Genomic DNA, 25,708 nt, shown 5'->3' with positions numbered 1-25,708 from the left:
CGGTTTGCTTTCTTTGACTTAAATAAATGGGGTTGCATCGTTGGCTTATTCTGCATTTTTTTTTTTTATTACAGAGTTGCTCCTTTGCCCCCCTTTTGCTCATAGGTGACTTTTTTCCTACAAATGTTTACATCTTTATATATTCAAAGTCTTCCTTTGTCTTCTCTTCTCTGTTGTTTGTTTTAAAGTATACGTATTTTGAGGAGGAGACAGAGCACTGCGAGCAGGGGAGGGGCAGAGAGAGAAGGAGACAGAATCCCAAGCAGGCTCCGCCCTGTCAGTGCAGAGCCCGATGTGGGGCTCGAACTCTGGAACCGTGAGATCATGGCCTGAGATCGCGAGTGGGATGTGCAAGTGACTGAGCCACCCAGGGGCCCCTCTTCTGTGTTTTTAAACGTAAACACCACCCTCATCTGGGGTGAACGCGTTGGGAGAATATCTAACTCCACCTCATCCTTCGCACCTGCCGTGCCCCTAACTTAGTGACGAGGAGGCCATTTGAGGCCCCGGGAGGTTAAGTAACCTTCTCAACTCAGTGGTACAACCACAGGCTACCTACCTACCTTCGTGACAACAAAGTTTCGCCCCAGCGGTCCTTAAGCCGGGGTTCTCATACACCAAGTACAAACAACACTCTCTTGTGAGCCTCAAAATTCTCTCCTGCCAGCAAGGGGCTGCAGGGACAGTGCCTCGGCCCCGGCCTGTGCTGGGGCAGCAAATGGAACAGGCTTTCCCACACTGCTTCTTAAGGAGCTACCGCCGCCCTCTGCATAGTATCTTTGAATCCCGTCGGGCCACCCTCAGATTTTAAGGAGTGGGACATGAACTCCTTCTGTGGGGATCATTTTTTACTCATCACTTTCCACTGGATAAGTCCCAGAAGCAGACTTTGCCTTTCACAAAGGAATTGGAGCTGTTTAGTATTAGAAAACACACGCAAACACACGAAATAGTAGAACAACAAAATTAAAAGGATAATGGTAAAAGAAGCAGAGGTCATCAGGACTGACAATTAGACACCATTACATTTAACTCCGAGCTTCCTGGAAGCCAAAGCAAAAAGGGAAACTCGATGGGCTACCTAACTCTCCTTATCTGACAATAAAAACCAGTTTTTCAAGGAAGATAACATTATTTTCTGAACTAATCCATTTAAAGAAATTCATCAAATGAAGCAAGTGACATTAAGCAATAATAAGATCTGCAATATACACACAATTTTTTTTTTAATGTGGCTTTTTCTTATTCCAGTCCCACACCAAAAGAAAAAAAGGGCAGCAAGTTTTTTTGTGGGATTTGGCAATAGACGAAGCAGACCTGAATTACTGTTAGTCGTCAAATTAAGTCAACACCCTTTACAGAATGTTAGATTTACGGAAGGGGGATAAAACAATTGGCATTACGAAACTGAAATCCTGAAACTTAATTTCTCAGCTAGAACAATATGTGTGATATTGACCCTCAGCCCTGGGCAGACACTGAAAATCCTCATCAAAGGACAGAACAATGTTTTCGAGGCTCCAAATTTTGATCTCGGGGACTCACAGTCAAGGGAGAATTTCCTGTGGTCAGGGTTTGATCCTAGAGGAGAGGCTGGGGTGGAGGGTGACTAAAGGACATGAAGCTGTCCCAAACCCTCACTGGGCCTTGATCTGATTCCGTCTGAGCTCAGAGCTCTCAAGATGCTCCAGATGGCCCAGTCCTCCCCCAGGAGCTCCCAGGCTGGCCCAGTGTCCACTGGCTGCCCCCGGAAAGGCCTGTCTCCAGCATGGCCTGGTGCTTGCTGGGCCCATCTTGGCTCCACTAGGGTCAACATACCCAGTGCATCTTTAAAATGATGGGATTTATACAAGATTGTTCAGAAAGATGCCATGTGCAGGGGGAGATGCCCAGAAGGTCAGGAAATTGCAGGGCTGTCCCAGGGGAGGGTCCCAGCCCTGTTCTGCAGGACCTGGCACCCTAGCTCAGGTTTAGCTTAGTTATAGCTGGTCCTGACCCAGGAGAGGCAGACTACCCCAGGTACAAATTGACTTAATTTAGTCCACGTAAAGGTCTGACATGTCTGTTTTTTTTAAAAACAACAAAAAATTTTTTTTAAACATTTGTTCATTTTTTGAGAGAGAGAGTGAGACACAGAGTATGAGCTGGGGAGGGGCAGAGAGAGAGGGAGACAGAATCTGAAGCAGGCTCCAGGCTCTCAGCTGTCAGCACAGAGCCCGAGGTGGGGCCCGAACCCACGAACTGTGAGATGATGACCTGAGCCGAAGTCGGACGCTTAACGGACTGAGCCACCCTTGTGCCCCTAGACGTGTCTGCTTTTTAAAATGAGAACTGGGGCTTTGTCACTGACTATAATGAATTTTAAAGATACAGACTTCAGTTCTCCAGGATGGAGACAGACACAGCATTCTGTCGTCATCTTGTGGTTGCCTGGAATATTGCAGCCCAAGGCTTGCAAGGCCCTTCAGCTCCTGCAGGTTTCGGTCCTGCCTGGCCGATCCCAGCCACTGGCCTGAACATCCTCAGAGAACGTGACTTTAGCTCCATCTGCTCAGAACCAACCAGACCACCCCATGTTCGGGCCCCCGTGCCCTTTTCCTGCCATGGCTTTGTAATCCTTTCCCACCCTTGGCAGCCACGGGCACTGCCTTGGTTCTCCAGAGCAGGCAGCCTTGGCCCTGAGTGAGCTCCTCCTCTCCCACCCTGGGCGGTCCCTGGGGCCCCTGTGCTTCCCACTGACACAGAAGGGCTGCTGAGGGCTCTCCGCGGTGTTGCCTTAACCTTGCTGGGCCCTCACCCGCCCGGTTATTCAACTCTGATTCTCCCAACCTCAGTCCCCAGGACCCACTGACCATGGAGCCTGAGGCTGGCTCCCTGCGGGCAGTGCCCTCCTCCTTCTCTGTCCTCTCCTGTCCTGTCAGGGCAAACTCCCAGCTGGTTCACCGCAGACCCAGCAGGGACCTCCCTCTATCGGCTGGCAACCCCCCTTAGCTCTTGTGTAAAGGAACAAAACTCCAGCCTAAACCCATGTGCCCCTGGCCACCCCAGCCCTGTCACTTCTAGTTTTATTCTGCTTTTGGTCTGAACATCTCCAGGGTGTAGTTTCTCACTGTCTTCCTTCGGCCCATGTGCCTGGCACTCAAAGACCAAAACGGGCCTGTCCTGTCTTTTCTGACTTGCTGGTGACATATCACATTGCGGGGGACAGTCCATAACACAGGTGACCCTCAGTGATGCTGGTCAAGTGACCCTCAGTGTGGTGACATTCAACCCTCACTGTGGGGGACCCTCAGTGGTGTGGGTTTAATTTAATTCCTGGTATTTAAAAATTTCCCCTTTCAGTTACATGGACTTTCTATGTCCTTCTGTTTTTCTTTTAATGTGGGCTGGGACAAACAGGGCTGGGACAAACCCAGGGCGGGGCTGCAGGACACAGGGGCTGGCCTGGGTGGGGAACAAGCCTACCGAGGCAGGTGAAGGGAATCTGAAAACAGGGTCAGGACTGAAAGGAAAACCCAGCCATCAGATCCAGGGTGCACAGGAGACCCTAGTAGTGGGGGTTGAGGCCAGAGGCCTGCAGGTTAAGAATCTGGGGACACTGGGCCTCAGCTTGCACATTGGGAACATCTGGGGAGACTCCCCGGGAGATTCTAATGGGGCGGGGGAAGGCTCTGGCACCAAGATTTTTCAAACAACCGACCCTCCAGCCCTCAGGTGATCCTCTGGCAGTCAGGCGGATGGGCTGCTCCCCCAGGGAGCTCTATGCTTGTCTGCGTGGCTGGCCTGCCTTCCCTTCTCCCCCAGCCCCTGGTGGATTCAGCTGGTTCTGTTAAAGTGGCCAAGTGCTTAACTGCGATTTCAAAAATAATTTCGTTCTGGGGCGACTGGGTGGCTCAGTCCATGGAGTGTCCGACTTCAGCTCAGGTCACGATCTCACAGTCCGTGAGTTTGAGCCCCATGTCTGGCTCTGCGCTGACAGCTCAGAGCCTGGAACCTGCTTCAGATTCTGTGTCTCCCTCTCTCTCTGCCTCTCCCGGGCCTGTGCTCTCACGCACACGCTCTCAATAAATAAACGTTAAAAAAAATAATTCCATTCCGGACTCTTCAAGCAATACCTGCTCACAACAGCAAATCGTGAAAACAGAGCAAAGTACAGAGCAGTAAACAGGTGTTTTGCATTTTTTTTCCAACCACTGATTTACATCAATCCTCTGCGGTTTTCAGTCTCTGCAGGTTTACAAACTGAACCCTTTACCTCCTCCTCCTTCGGTGTGAGCATCTATGCAGGGAGCTGCGTTGTTCTTCAGACTCACAGCGCTGACCTTTTTGCAGCGTAAACACCCACAGAACTTGCTGCATGCAGGACACTGTGGGACGCCACAGGGCCCCCAAAGGTCTCAAGGAGACCTCAGGAGACCTGCAGTCGGGGCCTTTTAGAGGCCTTCTCCGTGGATCCCATGTGCCTTCTTCTTTCCTGTTTCTTTTCCCTTCATTTCCCCGGGAGATTAGTGTTGCTCTTTGTCATGGCTGAAGGTTTCTTTGTTTCAGAAAAATTTCCGGGTTTTCCATGGGATTTAAGAGAAGCTGTTACTCCTCCCTTTGCCACTTTCCTGCCTCCTCCCCCAAAGAGTCCTGGATAGTTGCCCTCTCCCCTTTAACCCTTCGGTAGACGTGGACAGCTTGGTGCCTGCGCCCCAAATTGGGAGCATTTCCACCCTGAGCATTGGTCGCTGGCTCCCTTCCACTAGACTCCTCTTCCCCCACAGACGGGGCAGTCCTGGGTGCAAGGGGCAGATTCCGGCCCTGGAAGGGTCTCGAGTGGGACATGCTCAGCCCCGGCCCCGAGTTCTCTGCAGAGCTGCTGGAGCCAGGCCAGGAGCACCCACGCTTTCCAAGCCCATGTCGGAGGAACTCAGGGCTGGTGGGGGTGCAGCCTGAGCTGGTGGGGGTACAGCCTGGGCTGATGCAGGTGCAGCCTGGGGCCAGCAGGAAGAGGTGAGTGTTTGCTGCTGTGTGACAGCCCTCAGGCTGGAGATGCTGATGGTGACAGTTTCTCTCTTGCAGTGACGAGTCATTGTGAGATGCTGGTCACAGCCACCATCTTCTTGTAGGTGCAGGACTGGCCGTGTGGGTGTTTTGTTTTTCCTTTTTCAAAGCGAGGAGCAAACGGTCACTTTATGCCGTGAGAACAGGGCACACACACCAGACGCTGTCGGCGCTGAGGGGCCTGTGCGACCACCAGTGGCCAACACCCCACCACCTCGGAAACACTGTTCCTGCAGATCCCTCTGCCGAGAACCTCCCGGAGGGGCCAACTTCAAGTCAACACCCCGGCTGCCCCAGCTTCCAGCCCCTTCTGGAAGGAGATGGGCATCTTTACAAGGAGCAGCCAAGGCAAACACTGCAGAAAAGTAAACACGGGAAGTAAACAAGGCCAACTCTGTGGACCAAAGACCAGTGGCCATGAGACCCAGGGCTTTACCCGGGGAGGCACCCAGGCCTCCCCACTGGGCAGGACTCTACAGCCCCGGCATGGGAAAGGCCAGGGGGAGGCCCTCAGGCTCCATGGGGACCAAGGCACAGGATTTCAATTAAGGCACCAACATGGACAGAAAGCCCTGAGACGCCCTCCCCTCACGGTGACCCAGACGCCAGCCAAGAGCGATAAATAACGTCAATACTGCAAAGGCCCCCGCTGTGGGGGAGGCGCATGGTTCTAACTAAAAGGGAAACATTGGTTCCGGATGCCGTAATGCTCCCCCAGCACAACCAGAGGCTCGTCACCCCCAAGACGGCCCAAGCCCAGGAGGCCAAACACATCTGTGCTCCTAAGAGCGGAGTCGTGGTCCTCTGTCCCCCATACGTGCCACCTCTTCTCCCTTCTCCACTCCCCTTCCTGGTGCTGGAGGGGGAGACAGGCTGTTACGGGCCGACCCGTGTCCCCCAAAATTCATATGCTGATGTCTTAACTCACAGTGCCTCAGAATGCGACTGTATTTGGAGATGACGTCTTTAAAGAGATGGGCCCCTATCCAATATGACTGGTGTCCTTCCAGGAAGGAGAGACTGGGACACAGAGGCACCAGAGAAAAGACCACGTGAGGACACGAGAAGGCGGCCATCCACCAGCCAAGCAGAGACCTCATAAAACACCGGTCCTGCCGATAACCTTGATCTTGGTATTCTGGCCTCCAGAACTGTGAGGAAATAAACCTCTGTTATATAAGCTGCCCAGCCTGTGGTATTTTCTACGTCAGCCTTAGGACACTCATACAATGGGGGGCAGGGACATGAAGAGGAGGAAGGGGGTCCAGGTCAGTCCCTATCTCCCACCACCTCACGCCCTTGGACGCTCACGTCTCTCCACCTTTAGGAAACCCAAAGATTTCATGAGCGCCCACTGGCTCTGAAGAATTGCTTGTTCCAAATGGCACTCCAAATTTCCTCAGAACTGAGGATTTGAGAGAAACCTAACCTAACGTCTAACGGATGCCAGAGGCACTCACCTGTAGACTGCTTGCATCATGTTCTAAATATAAGGTTGGGGAACCTCTGCGGGTGCCTCCACTTTGAGAACCCCCAGGCTTTACCCCATGGAGAGACAACCAACCCTGTCGTCTCAGATACTGTCCTGTCAGCACAGACCCAAACAGGAAAGGAAAGAACCAGTACTTTCCCTCCCCTGAGCAGGGAGAGCACTCACGGCTTGGTGGGGACGCCCAAACAGAATGGAACCATGACGTGCCGTCTTTCCTTGAAGAGATCCGGGAGGGATTGGGGTGCCATGTGAGGTGAGAGTCACTGTGGGGGGCACCCACACACCTTCTCCTGGTTGTCCTGGGACGGGCACACACCCAGCCGGCCTCTGAGCGCCCTTACCTTCCCGCCTCCTGGCTGGTGCTTCAGGTTTTCGGTGGAGCCGATCTTGGATCTGACATTCTTCAGGTCTGGCATGGGGACGGGGGCCGTCTGCAGGCGGCTCTTGGCTGAAGATGGCGACTTGGGTGGAGTGCGGACCACCGCCACCTTCTTGGGCTCCCGGGTCGGCGGGGTCGGCAGGGACGGGGTGCGGGAGCGGCTGCCGGGGGTGCCCGGGGAGCCGGGGCTGCTGTAGCCGCTGCGATCCCCAGATTTCCCAGATTCACCTGGAGAGAGAGGAGGGGGTGAGCCCAGTGCTTGGGGTGGGTGGGAGCCAGCAAAGGCCCGGGGAGGGGGGGCTGCCTGTCCTGAGGGCCCACTCCCAGACTCAGAGCCAGTTAGGCAGGTGGGAACAAGGCCAGAAGCTCAGCTAAACCAGCAGGAGGCTGTCCTTGCTCTCATTTCTAGAGAAATGTCTCTTCCTCTGGGCCTTGTTGCTTAGGGACCGAGATTCCCTGTTTCCCAGAGAAGCAAGAGAGTGGTCACCAAGGACCACCCAGTAGCCTTCCCCGAGGGGACCATCTCTGCCCCACGGCCCTGGAGTCAAGAGATAGATTCCAACACGCTGTGTGGTCCCAGACAAGTCATGTTCCCTCTCAGAGCTCAGGGGCCTCGACTCAAACAGGGAGAGAATTATAATGCCGCAGTGAGGGGCGCCAGGCACGGATGCCTGTAGATGTGCTTTGTAAAACTAGCACAATTCTACATGGCCCTTCCCTGAGTAAGGGTGACACGGTGACAGGACCAGGGGGGTGCCCTTGTCTGGGTCTATTAGACCCTTTGCCCACTGGGTGGCTTCTAAGCTGTTCAGCAAGTTCAAAGCCTCTATCCCAGCAGGCCCCTGTGCACACTCCCTGACTCCTCTGTGGTGAGTGGGGTCGATGAATGTACGCCTGCTTCGTGGCCACCCATCTCTAGCTCTCCAGACAAGCCATGCTGCCTCGTGCCGCCGTGCCCTCCCCAACAGCTCCTTCCCGCGCTGCGCCCATGCACGGTGATCCCTGCACCTTTGCAAACTTTTAGGAAGGCTGCTGGGACTGTTCTCTCCCCGACAGACTCAGTCCCGGGCTCCCTAGCAGCTTCCCCCCTGCACTTCCCATGCCCCTGTCCATTCCATAGTTACTATTCCCCCTGCCCCATGAAGCAGTGGTTCTCCAAGTGTGGCCCAGGGGCCCCTGCATCAGAACGTCCAGAGCCTCGAGTCAGAAATGAGACCCGTAGGATGCAGATCCCTGGGCCCGTCCAGACCTGGCATGACGGAGCCTCCTGGGCTGAAGGCCTGCACTATGGGTTCTTCCCAAGCTCCCAGGAGAATTCCTTCTTCTTCTTCTTCTTCTTTTTTTTTAATGTTTAGTTATTTTTGAGAGACAGAGAGAGCCCCCACTCGTGGGGGAGGGGCAGAGAGAGGGAGACAGAATCCGAAGCAGGCTCCAGGCTCTGAGCTGTCAGCACAGGGCCACACATGGGGCTTGAACTCGTGAACCACGAGATCATGACCTGAACTGAAGTGGGACGCTCAACCCAGTGAGCCACCCACCCAGGTGTCCCCCAAGCTCCCTGGGGACTCCTGAGCACAATGGAGTCTGACAGCCATGGGGCTGAATGCTGTGCCGGTGTGAGGGCCCGGCTCCCCTCAGCTTTGGGGGTGTCTGGGCTCTACGGCCGCCTCCAAGCTTCCCAGATCCCTTGGCCCCTTGCGCCAGGAACCTTCTGTACCAAACAGGGACCTGTAGGCTCCAGCCTGGAGAAGGACGGCTCTTGGTTGGAAGCACCATGTGGCAGCAAAAAGGCGACTTCTCCCATCAAAAGGACAGCCACCCCCATTTTTTTGAGTTTGAATTTCCACATCTGTTGGATGTTCCTAACGTCGTCAAGCTCTGGCAACAGGACAGATGAAGCTTTTTTTTTCTCCTTTTCCACATGGGGAAACAACAGACAGGGCCTCCGCTCCAGGTTCAGCCCCCTGCCCCGCCCCCCGCCCCCCAACCCGGCCTCCAGGCACACAGGCTGATCACTGGGCTTGGTGTTAGTTACAAACCCTTTCTGCGCCACGTAATTGCACATTGACCCTGAGCAAGCCACTCAGCCTCCTAAACCTGTATTCCCATCTGGAAAATGGGGAGAGCAGTCACAGCCCACAGTGCTGATTCGAAGGCTGGATGTAGTAACAGGGGGGAGTGTTTAATACATGTGTGTTTAATAAATGCCCGCAGGAATTTCACACCTAAACCTTGGTCCAAGCTTCCAGCACCCACCAGCAGCTGGAGACACATGCTCCCTGCCCCCACCAAAGCCTTAGCTGGAGTAAACGAGAACACGCAGGAATAAAAAGGCCCATCAGACAGACACGTCTGCATATGCCACACACGAGGAGCAGGAGCTCTGACGGTTCTGCGTTCAGGTTCAACGTGTGAAACGCACGTTTCAGAAGCAGGTCCTCTCCCCTCCGCTCTAATAACCTAAGCCAGCAAATGGCCACACACGAAAAGCAAAGTGCCCCACGGGGCACTCAAAGCGGCCTCAGAATTACCTCGCTCAGATTTTGCCCCTGCAGGGGGTGGTTTTCTCTGCACTTGCTTGGTAGCTTAAAAAGAAAAATCCACAGGAAGCCTCATTATAATGAAGCTTAAACAGGGCCTCAGTGAGCTCTTCATGCTGTAGGCACCAGCCATGCCCAGCCAGGCCAGACGGCGGAAGCGACCCGGGCAGGGAATGTGTTCAGGGAGCAGGGGTCCCCACTGGCAGGAGACAGGGCGAGGTGGCCCGCAGGGGAGATGTGCGCACCAGGAAGCTGCCACCCAAAAGCAGGTAAGACCCGAAGAGAAATGCATGTTCCCAGCTGTGTGAGTCAACTAGTTTAAGGCCAAGTAAAGAAAAGCAGGATCAAAATCACTTTCAAAATCCAATCACAATTCTGTGAATTACCCTTGTTATCAAATGAATTACATCCAAGGAGAAACAACCAATGCATGTTAATGAGCAGCCGTCCTCTTAGGCACCACCCCAGGGCAAAGCAGGCAAACACCACAGCAAAAACACACACACACACACACACCGAGGGCTCCGAGCTCCCTGCCTGGGCCAGCGCAGGGCGGAGAGACCACTGACCAGTCCAGGCCTCTCGAGACCCGTACAACATCCACAGGCCCCTGAGCACCTCCCTAAAGCCAACGCAGGCCAGATGCCCCTTGAATTGTGCAGAATCCAAACCCAGTTGCCTGGGACAGACCCCCGGGGGCTGGGGGAGAGGGGGGCTCAGCCTGGCTGTCTCCCATCCCCCAAAGAAGGCAACTCTACACTTTATAGCACCACTAGGAGCAGAATCGCTCCCTGCCTGGTTCCCCAAACTAACTGGGTTTACTCACACGGGCACGGGGGATCGGGCAGCGGGCAGGTGCGCTGCCAAAGGGCCCACCCCCAGCAAGTTCAAGTGTAAAAGGGCCACACCCAATGTGAGGTCACCCATAGTGGGCTATCCAACCTATCCAGAGACACGGAGCCACACGTCTCACTAGGGGGCTGAAAAACACCTCCTGGGGGCCCGGGACTTGGGGGTTAGAGAACCTTAGCCAATCTCCTTTCCTGCCACTGTTTTATTTTTTTAATTTTTTTTGACGTTTATTCATTTTTTGGTAGAGACAGAGCATGAGTGCAGGAGGGGCAGAGAGAGAGGGAGACACAGGATCCGAAGCAGGCTCCAGGCTCTGAACTGATAGCACAGAGCCCGACGCGGGGCTCAAACTCACAAACCTCGAGATCATGACCTGAACCGAAGTCGGACGCCCAACCGACCGAGCCACCCAGGTGTCCCATTGTGCCACTGTTAATCACACGGCTGCATTCTCCTCATGCTTAAAGTGAGCTGCTTAGACTTATTCATGCAAATTCTTAGGGTCTTGATTTCTTCACTGATCAAAAGTGGGGATTCAATGATCTACCTCGGAAAATTGTCAAAAGGATTACAAAGAAAATGAGCATCTGGCGGTTAGTGAACTGTAGGTGCCCGTCAGCTACCAGAAGTGGCTAACTGTCAGGGGCCTTCGGAGAGGAGGAGGGCACGTGCTGACAGCTGCCCCTGACGTGGATTCCAGAATGTTCTTCTTACCGGTGCCCGGTGGGGTCTTTGGGGAGGGCGTGGTTTTCGCTGGAATCCTGGTGGCATTGGCCTGGCCTTTCTGGCCTGGAGGGGCCGCTCCCCGGGGTGTGGCGATCTTCGTTCCAGCTTTACCGTCCGCCCCCTGTGAACCGAAGCACGGCACAGTGGTTTTTACGATCGGGGAAGGTTACTATCACCTAGAGTCAGTGCCAGTCCCACTCAACCTCCTCGATTCAAAATGAGGCTAAGATCCAAAACGACCCTTCGCCTACTAGGATGCGACAAATGTCTTCTACAGTCTCATGGGTTTGCCGGTACACCAACCCACAGCCCCACCCAAACGCCACATGCCCTGACTACCATTTTCCACAACAGGCATCAGCATGAGTTGTGCTAATGTGTTCTATAAAAAACACAACAGGGCTTATAGTGAGGATCAAGCTCTTTATCCGCCCAGGGCCCATCATGGGCAGGACACTCCTATATGGACAGCCACTTTCTGATTCTCCGTAGGGATTTATTTATCTGACTGATGGTGGTTGGTTTCACCAGAGAGCCGCGGAGACACCGATGAACCTGACCTCGAGCGCTAACAGAGCTAGGTCATTGTTTTCTTCTCTCCCAAACAGCCCTCAGGTTTCAGTGACTCCTGAGTGTGCTGAGAGCCTTTGGCGGGGTGAACCCCAGCACCAATCAGCCCACCGGCCAAAGGTCGAGAGCCCCCAGGCACAGCCTGCTGACTGCGGGCAGTTACTGGCTTTGACCTTGACACATAACGCAAACTCAAAAAAGAAATGGACATTCACCAAAGACCACAAGACGGTTCAGCAGAGGAGTGACCTTGTGGGACAGGCATTGCTGTGTCCAACCCAAATGCGGGCAATCTGGAAGCTCTCTCCGGTGCCAAAGGGTGGGGATTTTCAAATCAGGGTCCCATGGGGTGCTGTGGGGGCTGCTCTGAGGGACTAACGGAAGCGGAGAAAAATGGTGCCACGCCCCCCTTTCCCCTTTCAACCAGACTTGTCTTTGCTCTACACGGTGCTTCCAGGTAAGAGTTTATCCGAAGGAAGGTCTTTGTGGCTAAAAACAACACACATCTGAAAACCATATGAGAGCAGCCTGATTCTTTTCAAAGGCGGTTTCCTTACCTTGACTTTCATCTCCTTTGCTCCAGAACTGCCAGTTCGGGGTGTGACAGAAGAGACGTGTTTAGGAGAGGAAGATGACTCTGGGCACACGGCAGGGCTGGAGGGTTTGATCAAAGGGTCTGAGCTACCAGGAGTGGGGCGTTTGGGGCTAAGGCAAGGCCTATTTTTCAGGGTTTTAGCAGAGGAAGGTGTGGATGTCTTAAACATAAACATAAATAAAATCAAAATAAAAGTCAGCACATGGGGGAGGGGAACAAACTGAAAAAGGACAGTAACTAAAAATAAACATGGCAGGTCATGGTTTAAAGCAGTGATCTCCAAACTGTGTGGATCACGTACCCTTATCCACCCTTCTCGTCCCTAAGAACAGAAAGCGGCCACACACCCTAACGTCCTCATACTTATTTATCGATGAAATATGTATACTATGATGCCAACACAGGATGTACATTAAAAAACTTATGTATGACAGAACTTTTAAACGAGAAGAGGAGAAAAAAAAACTCAATGGAAGTTCTAGAATGTTCTTTAGCCCACTGGATCTTCTTGGGCCGCCCCCCACCACCCCCACTTTGGAGACCACTGGTTTAAAGGTGTTTCATGCCCAAAGAGTTAATGGAGATTGCCAAAGCATATGATTCTTAGGGTGTTTTTCAAGAAAACATCCCCAATGTGTCATAGGTCAGAAGGGCCCCACTTTCTGCTAAATTCCAGGTGAGGAACTCATGCCGGCCTGCTAACCCTTGGCCGCCTTCTGCCACACTGAGAGTATCATGCTTGCTAAAATCACGATTGTGCTTGCTCCAAGTCTTAAAGATTCTGTCTCATACCTCAGGTCACACACACACACACACACACACACACACACACACACTTTCTGATTAACGACTCAAACAAAACGTATCTTAACACTATCTGGCGAATCTTCATCTGGCCAGTGTTCACTCTTGAACACACTCTACCTAAGGATACAGCCTGGTCAGTGGAGCAGATGACCTCACGGACGGAGCTGCCCCTTGGAGGAGAGGGAAACTGATTGACGATTGCTTGTCCTAACTGGCTCTGGGGTACTCTGACTGGGAAGCTTGGTCGCCTGGAGGAGGTGAGCTGGGAGGAGGAGGGGTCACACCTTCAGGCATAAAACCCAGAGGCCTAGTCCAGATGTGTTTCAGAGAGGAAGTCAGAACTACCAAGCAGGGTCCTGACCACAGACCTCATTAGGCTTCTCGGTTGTGTTTCCTCATTGGCCTTGGACCCCCATCCCCCCAAATGGCTGAGGCCCTCTGTGCCAGCCAGCCATGGTGAGGAGGCGGCCTGAGGGGTGGGGAAAGGTGTGGGGGGAGGGACACAGGCCGAGGTCCTGGAGCTGGTGACAAGGAAGGTTGCGTACTCCTCCTTCTCCAGCTGCACAAGCCCCCTTCTGCCAACAGCACTCCCCACCTGGCCAAGGTTCCTGAAAGAACTGACCCTTCGGTGTCCAGGGTGGGGATGTCTTACCCAAGTGTGCAAATGCATGAAGAAAGGAACGCATGCACGCATGAGGCTGGGATTCCCCTAATGTGCATCACGACTGCCTAAGAGCTACGGCCTAGGGCAGCACCCAGCTGCCTCATCAGGGGGTCTGGTGATGGCAAACCCTGACTTCCTACAGGGCAGGCAAAACACATGCCACCCAACTCCCAGGGCTACACTCGGCATCTGAAGACCCCATCGAGGCTCTGGGACAAGTTAGGACTCAGACGCTTCAGGCAGAATTTATACTGGAAATTTTAGATGCCTTTAAGAAAACTAAGTCTTCACCCAGAGCCACAGGGGGATTTTCCTGGGGAAACCTTACTGTCCAGTGACAGGAGAATTTTCCAGGATGCAAAGTCATTAAGGGAGGAAACTACAACTGACAGAAAGCCCTGAGAAAGCCAGCATGGCCGTGGATGCATTTTTGGTGGGAGCAGGAGCTTCATTCACGGTTCCTCGGGTTGGTTTCTGAAGACCGACCAAAGCTTACGTCAAACTGGCCCCATGGCAAGATTTCAAGATGGCGTCTACTGCACCACGTGTCCACTTAGCATTTAGGGCGTGTATCGGGTTTCCCTCTTCGACTATCCTTCCCAGCGTCCGTCAGCCCCTCCTGGCACTCCACACCAACCAACCAACCCATCTGCTTAGAGTTCTGAAAGCATGCATCATTTCCTCATGCTTCCGGGTTTTGCTGTGCTGTTCCCACTCCTCAGAATGCTGCTCCCACCTCTGCCTTGGCAACCCTCCTTTACCTTTCCTTCACGGCCTACCTCACTGGTCCTCTTTTCTTGGGCTTTTCCAGAACCCTCCACCTTAGGTGAGAGGTCACTTCCTTGATCAACACTCCCTCAGCCACCTGAGTAAATGATATTCTCTATACACCTTAAATATGTGTGTGTGTGTGTGTGTGTGTGTGTGTGTGTGTGTACATATATGTTTGCTGATCCTAGATTTGCAGTGGGTAGTGTAAGATTCAAACTTTACTGCAGAAAATTCAAATGTATCTTCGTTTACTGTGAACATCGCATTTCAATTCTGCTAATAGCATTGCAGTTAGGAGCTCTTACTCATGAACCTGCCGACCGCCCTTCCCTGGCAGAAGCATCAAAATGGATAAATGCTGGACCTTGAAAAGTTTGCATGAAACTACAAAGCACTTTTAATGACAGTCATCCTTCAGCGGCAGATGCTCTGTACGTGTTACATATACAAATTAATTCAGACAAGCATGGCTTCTCGATAGACTGGATGTTGGCAGAGGCTCACGGTTTCATCAGCTTACCTTGGCTTTTTTGTCATCAGCTCCCGTCCCATCTCTGCCTTTACTGACCATGCGAGCTGATAAGATACAAAATGAGAATGTAAGTTACCCCCATTTGCACAGCTCCCAGAAAGAGCCGGACGTAGTCAACGCTGATTTCTTGGGATCAGTGCCACGTGTTTGGTTCAGCTGGGCTTGGTGGGCATTCAGTTGATTTTCTTTCCCCTTCAATCTGCCTCTCGTTGTTAGTATCAACACAGCGCACTGGGGTCATTGCTTGGAGCAGGCTGGCCGAGGGTGGGGACATGCAGAGGGGGCGCAGTGAAAACTTGTTCCAGGCACACGCGGACACGGGGGCAATCAGGATCGGAGACAGCGCAGACCCATCTCACGGGCTCCTTTCCTGTCTTAGCCGGGGTCAACCTCCTCCAGCGGGGACCACCTCCATGCCAAGGAGGGGCATGTGGAGGCCCCAGGGCCACAGATGGGGAAGCTCAGCTATGCTCCGACCCCCACACACTCATGCTGTCACCCAAGGGTCAGGGTAAGTGAGTTGTCTGCCCAGAGCCTGTCCCTCACTAATGGAGGCTACAGTCGCCAGCCCCAGCTGCCCCCTGACAAGCCCACTCCACACCAGCCCGGGAAGGTCTTACTGCCACCTACAGGCCCTCCCAAGGGGAGGAAAATTTCCATTGTCCAATGGAAATCCTTGCCATTTCCCCAAATTAGCTACAAACTAGTTACTGTCGAACATCTTAGCAGATCATCTCTGGAGTTTGGAAACAAACCACTGCCGGCTTCTGTGTGTAAAAGCCGCACCCCTTGGTGAAACCACACGTCCACCAGCACCATCTCTAACCCATCTTTTCCTTCGGTTGACGTTCTTTGTTGACAATTGATGATAGATTTTCATCTTTGGTTTCAATATCATAGTCCCCCTGCCAAAAGGTCAATGGGGTCTCTTGGAGGTTCACACTGGCTACTGGAGCCTGGATTTCTAGAGTGACCCGAACCGATGATCTAGCCCAGAGATGTGCACAACGTACTGCTCAGCAGCACCACTGGGACAGGTTGAAAAAACACAGATTCCTGGGCCCACCCAAGACTCGTAAGCTTAAGGCGGGGCTTAGGAATATTCGTTTTCATAAGAGACCCAGGTAGACCGGATTCACACTTTTGCCCAAATCAACCACGGCCACCATGTCACAACAAAAGCAGCTGCTAGATATGCACTTCCCAAATTGGGTGCTACTGAACGGGTCCTCTTCCAGGAGATGTTAGCAGGTGGGATCACATAAATTTGGGAAATCCATACTCTGTATCTTTCTCAGAGGGTCATAATGTGCAACTGAGTATTAAAGGTTCTGACAAGTCCTGTAGCAGCAAACCTCGCTTCACTTGGCTTAGCCTGTTTTTCCCAGACTAATTGGACCATGGAACTCTTTTTCCCCTGGATACATCTATCGATAGCCAGTGTTCATAAAACACCATTTCAGGAAACGCTCTTATAATCTGCCGCATCACAGGTATTTGTCCCCTAGTATTTTGGAATTTAGGATATTTTAAAATAAGATATATGATTTCTTTTTTTGGTCTTCAACTTTAACACAGGTTCCTTTATCTACAACATTTCTAAGTTCTCTTGACAAGTAAAATCTAATAAAAATCGAATAGAAGTTTGCAATGGATGGCTCAAGTAACACCCATTTCTGAGCCCTCCAAACACGCGAGAGGTCCTAAAGGTATGAATGCGCCCAACTTGTAGCCTGGAGGCCTCCTCTGGCCTCCTTGTCTTCCTGACAGGACACATAGACCCCAACATGGGGGAACCTCCCCTCCCACCTCTCCGGCTCCCCAAGGGCTGCTCTGGTAGAGTGGGCTGGGGCTGAGGCCCCTGAAATCCCAGCACAGGGTTCCCTGGGCTCTGCTGAGGGCGGGGGAGGAAAAGAAGATTCGGGACAGGGTTCCCGGGACAGGTTGTTTCTGCTCATTGTCTCCCCTGCCACAAGGCAGGGCGGGTAGAGGTGGGGGCTGTTAAACCGAAGGCTCAGCACAGGCTCTCGGCTGCCCCCAAATCCTCATACGTGTGTCATGTGCTGTATGTGATGTGTTGTCCGCTGACAAGAGCAGCACAGGCCAGGCTCAAGGCCTCTGTGCCTCTGGGCTCAGAGAACCTTCCAGAAGGTGCTGTGCTGACCAGGGAAGAGTGTGACGTGCACAGCAGACCCGCCCGGATTGTGAATGTGGCTCTGTCACTTACTGCTTGGTGGCCCTCAGCAAGTTACGTTCCCTCTCTGAGCCTCACTTTCCTCATTTGCAGAGCGGGGCTCCTTATGCCCCCTTGGAAGGGCTGGGAGGGTTCTAGACAACGAATTTAGGGCACATAAGTGAACCGGCTGTTATCCGCCCTGGGGAGGGCGGCATGCCGACCAGCTGGGGGCTGGAGGACCGTTGTAATTCAAGTGGCCAGAGAAACGAACGGGGCGGAAAGCGCTGGGCGGGTGTTGGTGACATGCAACATGGCGGGCAAGCGTGAGAGCAGCACGTGCTACCAGAGCCTGAGGGGCAGGAGGAGGCCACGGGAGGGTGCGCAGCAGTGCCCGGCTGGTCGGTTGAGTGGTTCTCTCTGGGAACCTCGGAAGCAGCAGGACTCAAGGAAGGGCCGGAAGCTTGGTGGCAGTGCCCGCAGCCTGGGTGGCACACGAGGTCACCAGGAAGGAGCGAAGGAGCCCAAGACACAGACCTTTGAGTTGAGGGACCCGGCTGATGGGCTTCCCTGGCAGAACAGCTGCAGGCTGCTTTTCGGACGGTTCTGGAAGGTCCGACTTTTTTGTGTCCTCTCCCTCAGAAGGGCCCTGGGGCTCTTCCTCCTCTCCAGGGGGGCCGGGAAGTGCAGCCCCTTCCAAATCCACCTCTGAACGTGCCTGTTCCTTCTGCACGTTGGCTTTGATTTCCACGTGGAAGGTGAACCCGGGGGGCGTGTCCTGCCCTTCCGCCGTGGGCCCTGCACCGGGCCTGGGGGGCTCTGAGGCCTCGATCTCTGTGGAAACTTGGGAGAGGAAATCGACAGGGAGGCGGATGGCACCCTCAGCTGCGAAGCCGGACAAGCCAGTGGCTCCTCTGGAAACTGTCTGGGGGGGTGGCCCGCCTCGGACTGGGGAGCTCTGCAGACCTGGGGCGACGTGGGAGCGAGGGGAGTCCTGGGGCGAGGACTCGTCCACATCGCGGTCTTCATCGACATCCTTGCCCCCCCGCCTCTCTTTGCCATGGTCCCCCTTCAGAGGTGGCCCCTCCTGGCGCAGATCTCCCACAAGCTGGTACTCCAGTGGTTCCACGTCATGACGACTTCCCTCTGTGTCCTCTGGTTCTGTCCCTGAAGGCTGCTGTGTGGCCTCCCTTGGGCCATGAGGCAGGATGGGGGCCCCAGGCACGTGCTGGCGGGGCAGACCTGGGGTGCCCAGGTCGGCGGCCTCACCTCTCTGGTGCCCTGGCTCCCCAAGGAGGATCTCCTGCACAACCTTGACACTCCCAGGCTCCGTCTGGAGATACCCAGGGGAGGCGGGCTTCGGAAAGGCCAGACCCTCCTCGACCCCATCCCCTGGTTTTGGTCCCCACTCCTGGTGGGGCTCCTGAGGGCCACCTGTTGGCGAAGGCGGTTGGCAGACGGGATGATGCTGGGAATGGTGGGAGACCACTAGGACAGGGGCCTCTGGCTGTTTCTCCCCCACAGGCAGCACGGAGGCCCCGGAAGCTTCTCTGCCGTGGTCAGGCTGATCCTGAGAGCTAAACACATTGGCCAAGGGCCTCGAAGGTACCTCCCTCTGCTGGCTGGAAACTCTCAACTCCTCTGGGTTTGAAGAGGCAGCAATGGCAAATGGTTGGCAAGGATGCATTAATTGTTTAAGAGAAGGAACGCGCTCTTGAAATAAGAAAAGGACGTTTAAACAGCATCACGAGGCCAACTAACAAAGAACGAGGAATGCGGGCTCTGGGCTCATCTTTGTTGTTTTTCTTTGCTCAGAATGAAAGCTCTATTGGCTTACCTAACACTGACTCATTGGGTGACACTGGGTGAGCACCTCCCCTCTCTGCGCCTCAGTTTTCTCATCTGCAATAGGGGTGCTGGACCTGGTGACCTCTACGGCCCCGCTGACACCAGCATTATCCCTCTGTCGCCGGCTCTGGGCGGCCTCGGAGCACGTCAGCATCCAGGGCTGCCTTGTGCTGAATCCACTAGGCCACAGAAGCTTCTCCTTCTCTCCAGGGACACTGAGCTTCCTGAAGATTCTGGCCTCTAGACAGGACCTGGCTTGAGTGCCCCAAGGATCTCTTTTTCCTCCCTCTCTCTGTGTTTCCCCTTTTTGCACAATGAAACCAGCGGGTGCCCCTAAACCAACCCAGCCTCAAGCTCCACGCTCTGATAGATTTGGAAAATCCAAAATTTATCATCGTCAGGAACCGTAAGTTTCCTATACACAGAAGCACAATTCAGATTTATCTGGCTCGTGGGTCAAGTACGGGCCTTTTGCATAAGGTGCAGCAGACCACTGTGGCCGTAAAGGGTCCTGCGTGACAAAGACATCGCCAGCCCGTGAGACCACCGCATTCACATGGTCACACAGCTGGCGGTTGGTGGAGGTCACGTCACCCTTTCTGGCTCATCCCGGTGGCGTTCACGCGAACCCTCCTTAAAGAACCTGACCGTGTACTAAGGACAGGAGAGTCATGCTCTGTGGTACTCCTAATAAACATCCTTTTTTTTTTTAATTCCCACCCTTTAATCCTCCCATCTGGTTCCAGCAGGACAAGCCATACAATTCCTCTAAACGAAACCTAGAACCCCAAAGATTCGGGGGACTGGAAGAGCTGAGGGGAGGGTGGTGGAGAATACATGTGCGCACACAGGCGTGCGGTTGTGGACGCACTGCTAACACATGCCCGCCTTCTCTCCCCACCCGGGCAGAGTCTGTAGCTGCCTGTTGGCTCGCCTCCACCCCCACCCTGACACCAGGGCCTCGTGATCACGATCTCATTCATTTCCTGTTCCTGCCATCAACCACGGTGCCTGCCACATAGCGATGACCAACAACGGAATGCTGCCTGGTGAACTGCTGTCAGGAAAATAGGCTCATTTCTGCTTTCTGCAGGGTCTGCAGCACCTCACTGGGACCGTTGGTCAGCCGCTGGGAAGAAGAGCCCAAATGACAGAGACGCAGGGACCAGACAACCTGAGCAGGTGCCTCAGCACCATGGCTTCTCAGCAACCAACCAGCTCAACAGACCAGAGGCCGAGGCAGATGCTAGTCTTTACACCTCCTAGACGAGCCATGCATCCTTGCCTTCTGGAAAAAGCTTTCCTCCCAGAGCTTTCTAGAAGTTGCTCTCGGTCAGGACGTTACTGTACTCTAACAGACTGTAAGACCTGGAATGACCTTCATTAAAAAAGAGACAAAGGAGGGGGGTGCCTGGGTGGCTCAGTCGGTTGCACGTCTGACTCTTGGTTTCCGCTCAGGTCACGATCTCATGGTTCATGGGATTGAGCCCCGAATCGGGCTCCGTGCTGACAGTGCTTGGAGCCTGCTTGGGAGTCTCTCTCTCTCTCTCTCTCTCTCTCCCCCTCTATCTCTGACCTTCCTCCATTCACGTGCTCTCTCTCTCAAAATAAATGAATAAACATTAAAAAAATAGAAAAAGGCCCCCAAACATAAATAGTGAACACGTCTTGAAAAGTCATCAATATTTGATTGTACCGTGTGTGCGTATTGACTGAACCGATCATCGTGCAACTTATATTTCTGGAGGAAGGAGTGAGGCTGGGAGAATATTCTATTCAGTTCCTAGAATACTATGAAGTGCTCAGTAAGTAATAAACATAGCAATCATCTTGCAGCGGGGGGGGGGGGGGCGGTGGTCCAAGGTAAATAATATTGGGCAAACAGTGTGCAGGCCTCAGGACTCTGGATAAACTTTCCCCCCACATCCCTGTCAGGAGGCCTGGTCTTCATGACACAGGAGAAAGGTCTACCCCTCCGTGTGACAGGACGTGGGTAAGGCCTTCCCTTATCTGATACTCTGCTTCCTGCAGTGCCGTCCTAAAACGTCCTTGTCTGGCAGGTATTCATGAACATGGGCTACCAGAGGCCTTCTTTCTGCAGCAGAAACTGCAAGGATAAGATGTAATAACTATGCTTTTGTTAGATGGCTCTTTCTAAATCTGAAAATCGACTACAGGCCTTTAGCAAATAAAGTGTGTTTGTGGATCACGAGCATGTCCGATTTCGCTGGAGGGAACAGGGCTCATCAATTTGGACCAGTAGTCCTAAGGTAGAAACCACGTTTTCCAGATCTGGTGCTAACTTCCCACTGCAAATGTCTACCTGGTGTTCATCTTCATAGCTACATGATTCTAGGCCACTGATGGGAAAAAATGTAAAAATTGAGTGAGCACAGGGGCACCTGAGTGGCTCAGCTGGTTAAACATCTCACTTTGGCTCAGGTCATGACCTCGTGGTTCATGGGTTTGAGCCCTGTGTCGAGCTCTATGCTGACAGCTCAGAGCCTGGAGCCTGCTTCAGATTCTGTGTCTCCCTCTCTCTGCCCCTCCCCCCCCTTCTCACACTCTGTCTGTCTCTCTCTCAAAAATAAATCAACATTTAAAAATTTTTTTTAAAAATTTGAGTGAGCATGAAAACAAAGTTTCCACAAAAGATGTTGGCCTGATCTTTTCATCGCATGGAATATGTTGCAGGGACATGAAGACCTAGCCTGTAATAAATATTTGTAGAAAAAACTCAAATCCACTTCTATGGAAATAAATGGTCATTTCCAGTGGTTATAAAAGCCTCTCATTTCACCTAAGCTTGAAAATCATGACCTGAAAGAAACAGGTGGCAGGGTTCTAGTTATTTAACACACAGACTGGGGTTCTTCCTTACACTGATTATCCCTTCTAATATTTTCTGAAGCTCTCTGTGAGTCTAAGAGTGAAAACACACCTCTCCATGCTATGAGAAATGAGGTTAGCCCACTATGGGGCAATGAACAGGCGCCTGAGTGGCTCAGGGGGTTAAGTGTCTGACTTTGGCTCAGATCATGATATCATGGCTCGTGGGTTCGAGCTCTGTGCTGACAGCTCGACCCTGGAGCCCGCCAGAGCCCGGAGCTTGCTTCAGATTCTGTCTTTCTCTGCCCCTCCCCTGCTCATGCATACTAGTATTCTCTCTCAAAAATAAATACACATTAAAAAAAAAAAAACCAACAACCCTCAATGAAACACTTCTTTGGGCCCAGAGTCTTCCTAAAGCCAGATGGCCCCAATGCCAGCACTAGATGTTGGACAAATCCCGTATCACTTTCTGGAGAGAAAAAAAGTGTCTTTCTAGCTCTCTGGCAGTCTAGAAAGTTCCACATGATACAGTAGACTCTCCAGTTCATCGATGCAGCAGGTGATAGAAAATGAACCTAGTGCCATATTATATCAGAGGTCTCTATTTCCTGAGATAAGGAATTTTTTCTTTTTAAGTTTTTTTTAATGTTTATTTATTTTCGAGAGAGAGAGAAATAGAGAGTGAGTGGGGGCAGAGAGAGAGGGAGACACAGAATCTGAAGTAGGCTCCAGGCTCTGAGCTGTCAGCACAGATCCCGATGTGGGCTCGAACTCACAGACCAAGAGATCATAACCTGAGCTGAAGTCGGATGCTTAACCCACTGAGCCACCCAGGCACCCTGATAAGGAATCTTTAATATAAAATTAAGTTCTTAAAACATTTGGGCTAAATGATTACAGAAAGTTGGTTTCCTTGAACACAGTTTTGGTCCCTGAGAAGAAAATCATAATAAGGTCTGAATGTTGCACAGGAGAAAGTTAAAAAGAAATTGCTTGGTGGAGATATGGTTGAGGCCTTGCTCCTGGGACAGGGCCAGAGGGCAGCCTGAGGAGAAAATCACCTATCATTCACATGTGAGTTTCTGTTGGACACTCTTTCTTGACTCCCCAGGCTGGACAGGGCCAGCCTCTCTCAGGACACTAAATACCTTAGGAATAACTCAGAAACAGTGTTAGGAAAAAAAAAAAAAACAGAGGTGTGTGTGTGTGTGTGTGTGTGTGTGTGTCTAGAGTTCTTTCTATGTCTGATTAGCCCATCTTTGATAAGAACCTCCTGGACCCATGAATTAGGGCCCAGGTGCGAGTTTTCTTTGCAGGGTAGAACCCATCTGAATGCTGCCATCTCCCTTCTCCTGACCCCCAGGTTGTGGCAGGCGATTCTAGCCCACTGACCTTGAGTCACATGTCCGGCAGCTTGGTCTTCCAGGTTGGGGGTGTCTCCAATGCCTGCTTCTTCAGCTGGTTTATGTGTCAACAAATGAAGAAGATATAAGCAAAAACAGTTATTGTTTGCCAGAAACCAAGTTCTTTGCATCTTCCAGTATTTTTCTGAAAACATTCAGGAAAGGCACATCTTACGAGTAAGTACCAAGGGGCTGAACCTCTGGCTTTTTGCAAATATTATTGCTGGGGATGTCTACAAAAGCAGGTTACTAAATGAACCCCACCGTACCCACACACTTTGCAGGTGACCATGATCCTGTAGGAAAGACCTTCTCCACAGTGGGCCCAGGGTCCTGAGTGCCCCACTCAACAAAGACACGCAGGGTGGGTGAGGTCAGAGAAGCAGTTTACCGCTCAACCATCACCATGGGAACCACCACCGAACGGCAGGTGCACTCCCAGCCCAGCCAGTGCTCTGGGGGCGCTCAGGGTGCAGGAAAGCACTAGGCATGCGCTGTGGAGTCAGGCTGGGGTTCGCATCCAGGCACTGCCATTTACTTAACCTCTCAGAGCCTCTGTTTCCTCACCTAGACCCCCAAGGTGATGAAAACGGCTTGTCTCGGAGGATGACGGTGAAAACGAGAATTTGAATGACTGTGTTTAGTGAGATGCCGGGCGTATGGGAAGTGCCCCACAGCTGTGCAGGTTCTTTTCTCCAAACTACTGGGCAAACCCCTGTAACCACCTGCCAGGAGTAGTTGCCACCTGGTTAGGAGGAGGCCGGGAGTGAGCAGCGTCTAGGGTGTCTTGGGCTCACCCCAAATGAAGAAGATCACATCATCAACAGTGACAAAATCAGTAAGCTTTACTGCAATGCCAATTTCTGCGCAGTGAAAAATCAGGACATTGCTCCAGGACAACAGATACAATTGTGTAGAAGAGAGTTTATAAAGCAAGTTGGTGCACACATTGACGTGCACTTGCCTCACGATGCCAGAAGAACCAACATGCATGCCCTGATGGATGGAGACAGGGAAACCACCACCCCTAAGAAATGCCTACAAGTTGCTGGCTGGGCCACGAGTCTTTTCTCCCAGACCTGAGATGGTTACGATTTCATGCCTAAAACAGAAATGCCAAGTCACCAGCTCAGGCCTGCCGTGGAGGGCATGGAGGAGGGAAAAGAAAGATTCTCTGGGTCGCTGGACAGCTGCACGATGGCCTTATAAACACCTGGCCCTCTGGCTGTCCTAGAACAGCGGCTGTGAGGGCCGTGAGGGGACTGGCAGTGGGCTCCCCAACTACCAGATCATAAACACGACCTTGCTCTGGGGCCCCCGCAAGCTGACACTGTGCCACCCACGAGGTCAAACAGTGACAGCTTCAAGCACAGATTTTGTCTGAGTTTCTGACGAGGCTGCGGTAGAAAGGTTCAGAGTGACAGCAGGTCCAGCTAAGTGGCATAGAGTCCTGGAGACGGAGAACACGGGGAAGGGGTGGGGGACACATGGGAATGACATCACTGCCGTGGCACTGGGAGGTCACTGCACTCACACGCGGGTGCAGAATTGCAATATCCTGGCCCCGGTGCATGTCAGACACTGGAGGCTGCTGATAACCCTGATGCCCCCTCACTCCCCAGTTCCCAGCAAGGGAAGTGCTCAGAGAGGCCAAAGGGAGGAGGTAGGGTGTGTGGCCGTGGCTGGACCATCACATCACTACACGGGCTTTCCGCATCCCTGAAGCCCCAAGAGGCAGGGGCTCCCATCCCAGCAAGGCAAGGATTCCTGCTGTGGGGCGGCCACACTGCATCCCCAGTAGGCCTCAAAGGAGAAGTTTCAAGAATGTAAGACACCTAACCAAGGACGACACTAGGTTACACATCATCCAGGTCAACAGCTGAAAAAAAGCCCCCCGAATCTAAATCCTCCCTATCTCGTTGAGGATGTAAAGGGTGGAGAGGGTGGCTTGGGAGCGTGGAGGACGGGCTGCATGGCCACCACCCACCTCAGCCCCAAAGGGAGGGTTTCAAGGCACCACTCGGAGACACTTGGTGCGTATCCCCTGTGGTTAGCGACACGGCGGACCGCTGTCAGAATCCCACCTGGGAAAACCAGAGGAGAGATGGGCTGGCCCCGCTTTGGGGGCGGAGCGAAGGGTGTGGCTGCAGCCCTGTGGTCAGTCTGCACACCCCAAGTTTGCTTGGGCAAAGCATGCCCTTGTGTTTCCCACGGACCCGATATGGACACAGGGAGGCAGCAGCGTGGAGGCGCCTTGGACCATGGCCGGTGGGCTGCCCATAGAAACAAGCCAACTTCAGCAGAAGGCTGGAGGGGATCTGCAGATTCCAAGGGGCTGAAGAGAGCAAAGTGCCTGCTGGAATCAAGGACAGAGGGAGGGACTTTTGGGGGATGACTGGGATGGAGGAGTCTGGAAGGATTCCAAACAGGTGCCCACAAAAGAAAGAGTCGACGTTAAACGCTGCAGAGAGCGTGAAG

The 25,708-nt window shown here is 52.9% G+C and overlaps 1 protein-coding gene across 1 annotated transcript in view; it reads right to left on the bottom strand.

Annotated features, from left to right (window-relative positions):
• MAPT (microtubule associated protein tau) overlaps positions 1–25,708 on the bottom strand; it is a 96,668-nt gene that overhangs the window by 11,389 nt on the left and 59,571 nt on the right. The window contains 8 exon segments of the mRNA XM_042916189.1: positions 6,880–7,145; positions 9,449–9,502; positions 11,024–11,156; positions 12,163–12,360; positions 14,963–15,018; positions 17,685–18,474; positions 22,218–22,219; positions 23,220–23,285. Coding sequence (XP_042772123.1) covers positions 6,880–7,145; positions 9,449–9,502; positions 11,024–11,156; positions 12,163–12,360; positions 14,963–15,018; positions 17,685–18,474; positions 22,218–22,219; positions 23,220–23,285 — 1,565 coding nt within the window.

This window comes from Panthera leo, chromosome E1, assembly GCF_018350215.1.
Source record: "Panthera leo isolate Ple1 chromosome E1, P.leo_Ple1_pat1.1, whole genome shotgun sequence".
Lineage (NCBI taxonomy): Eukaryota > Metazoa > Chordata > Mammalia > Carnivora > Felidae > Panthera > Panthera leo.
This window is presented reverse-complemented; position numbering and strand designations above follow the sequence as displayed.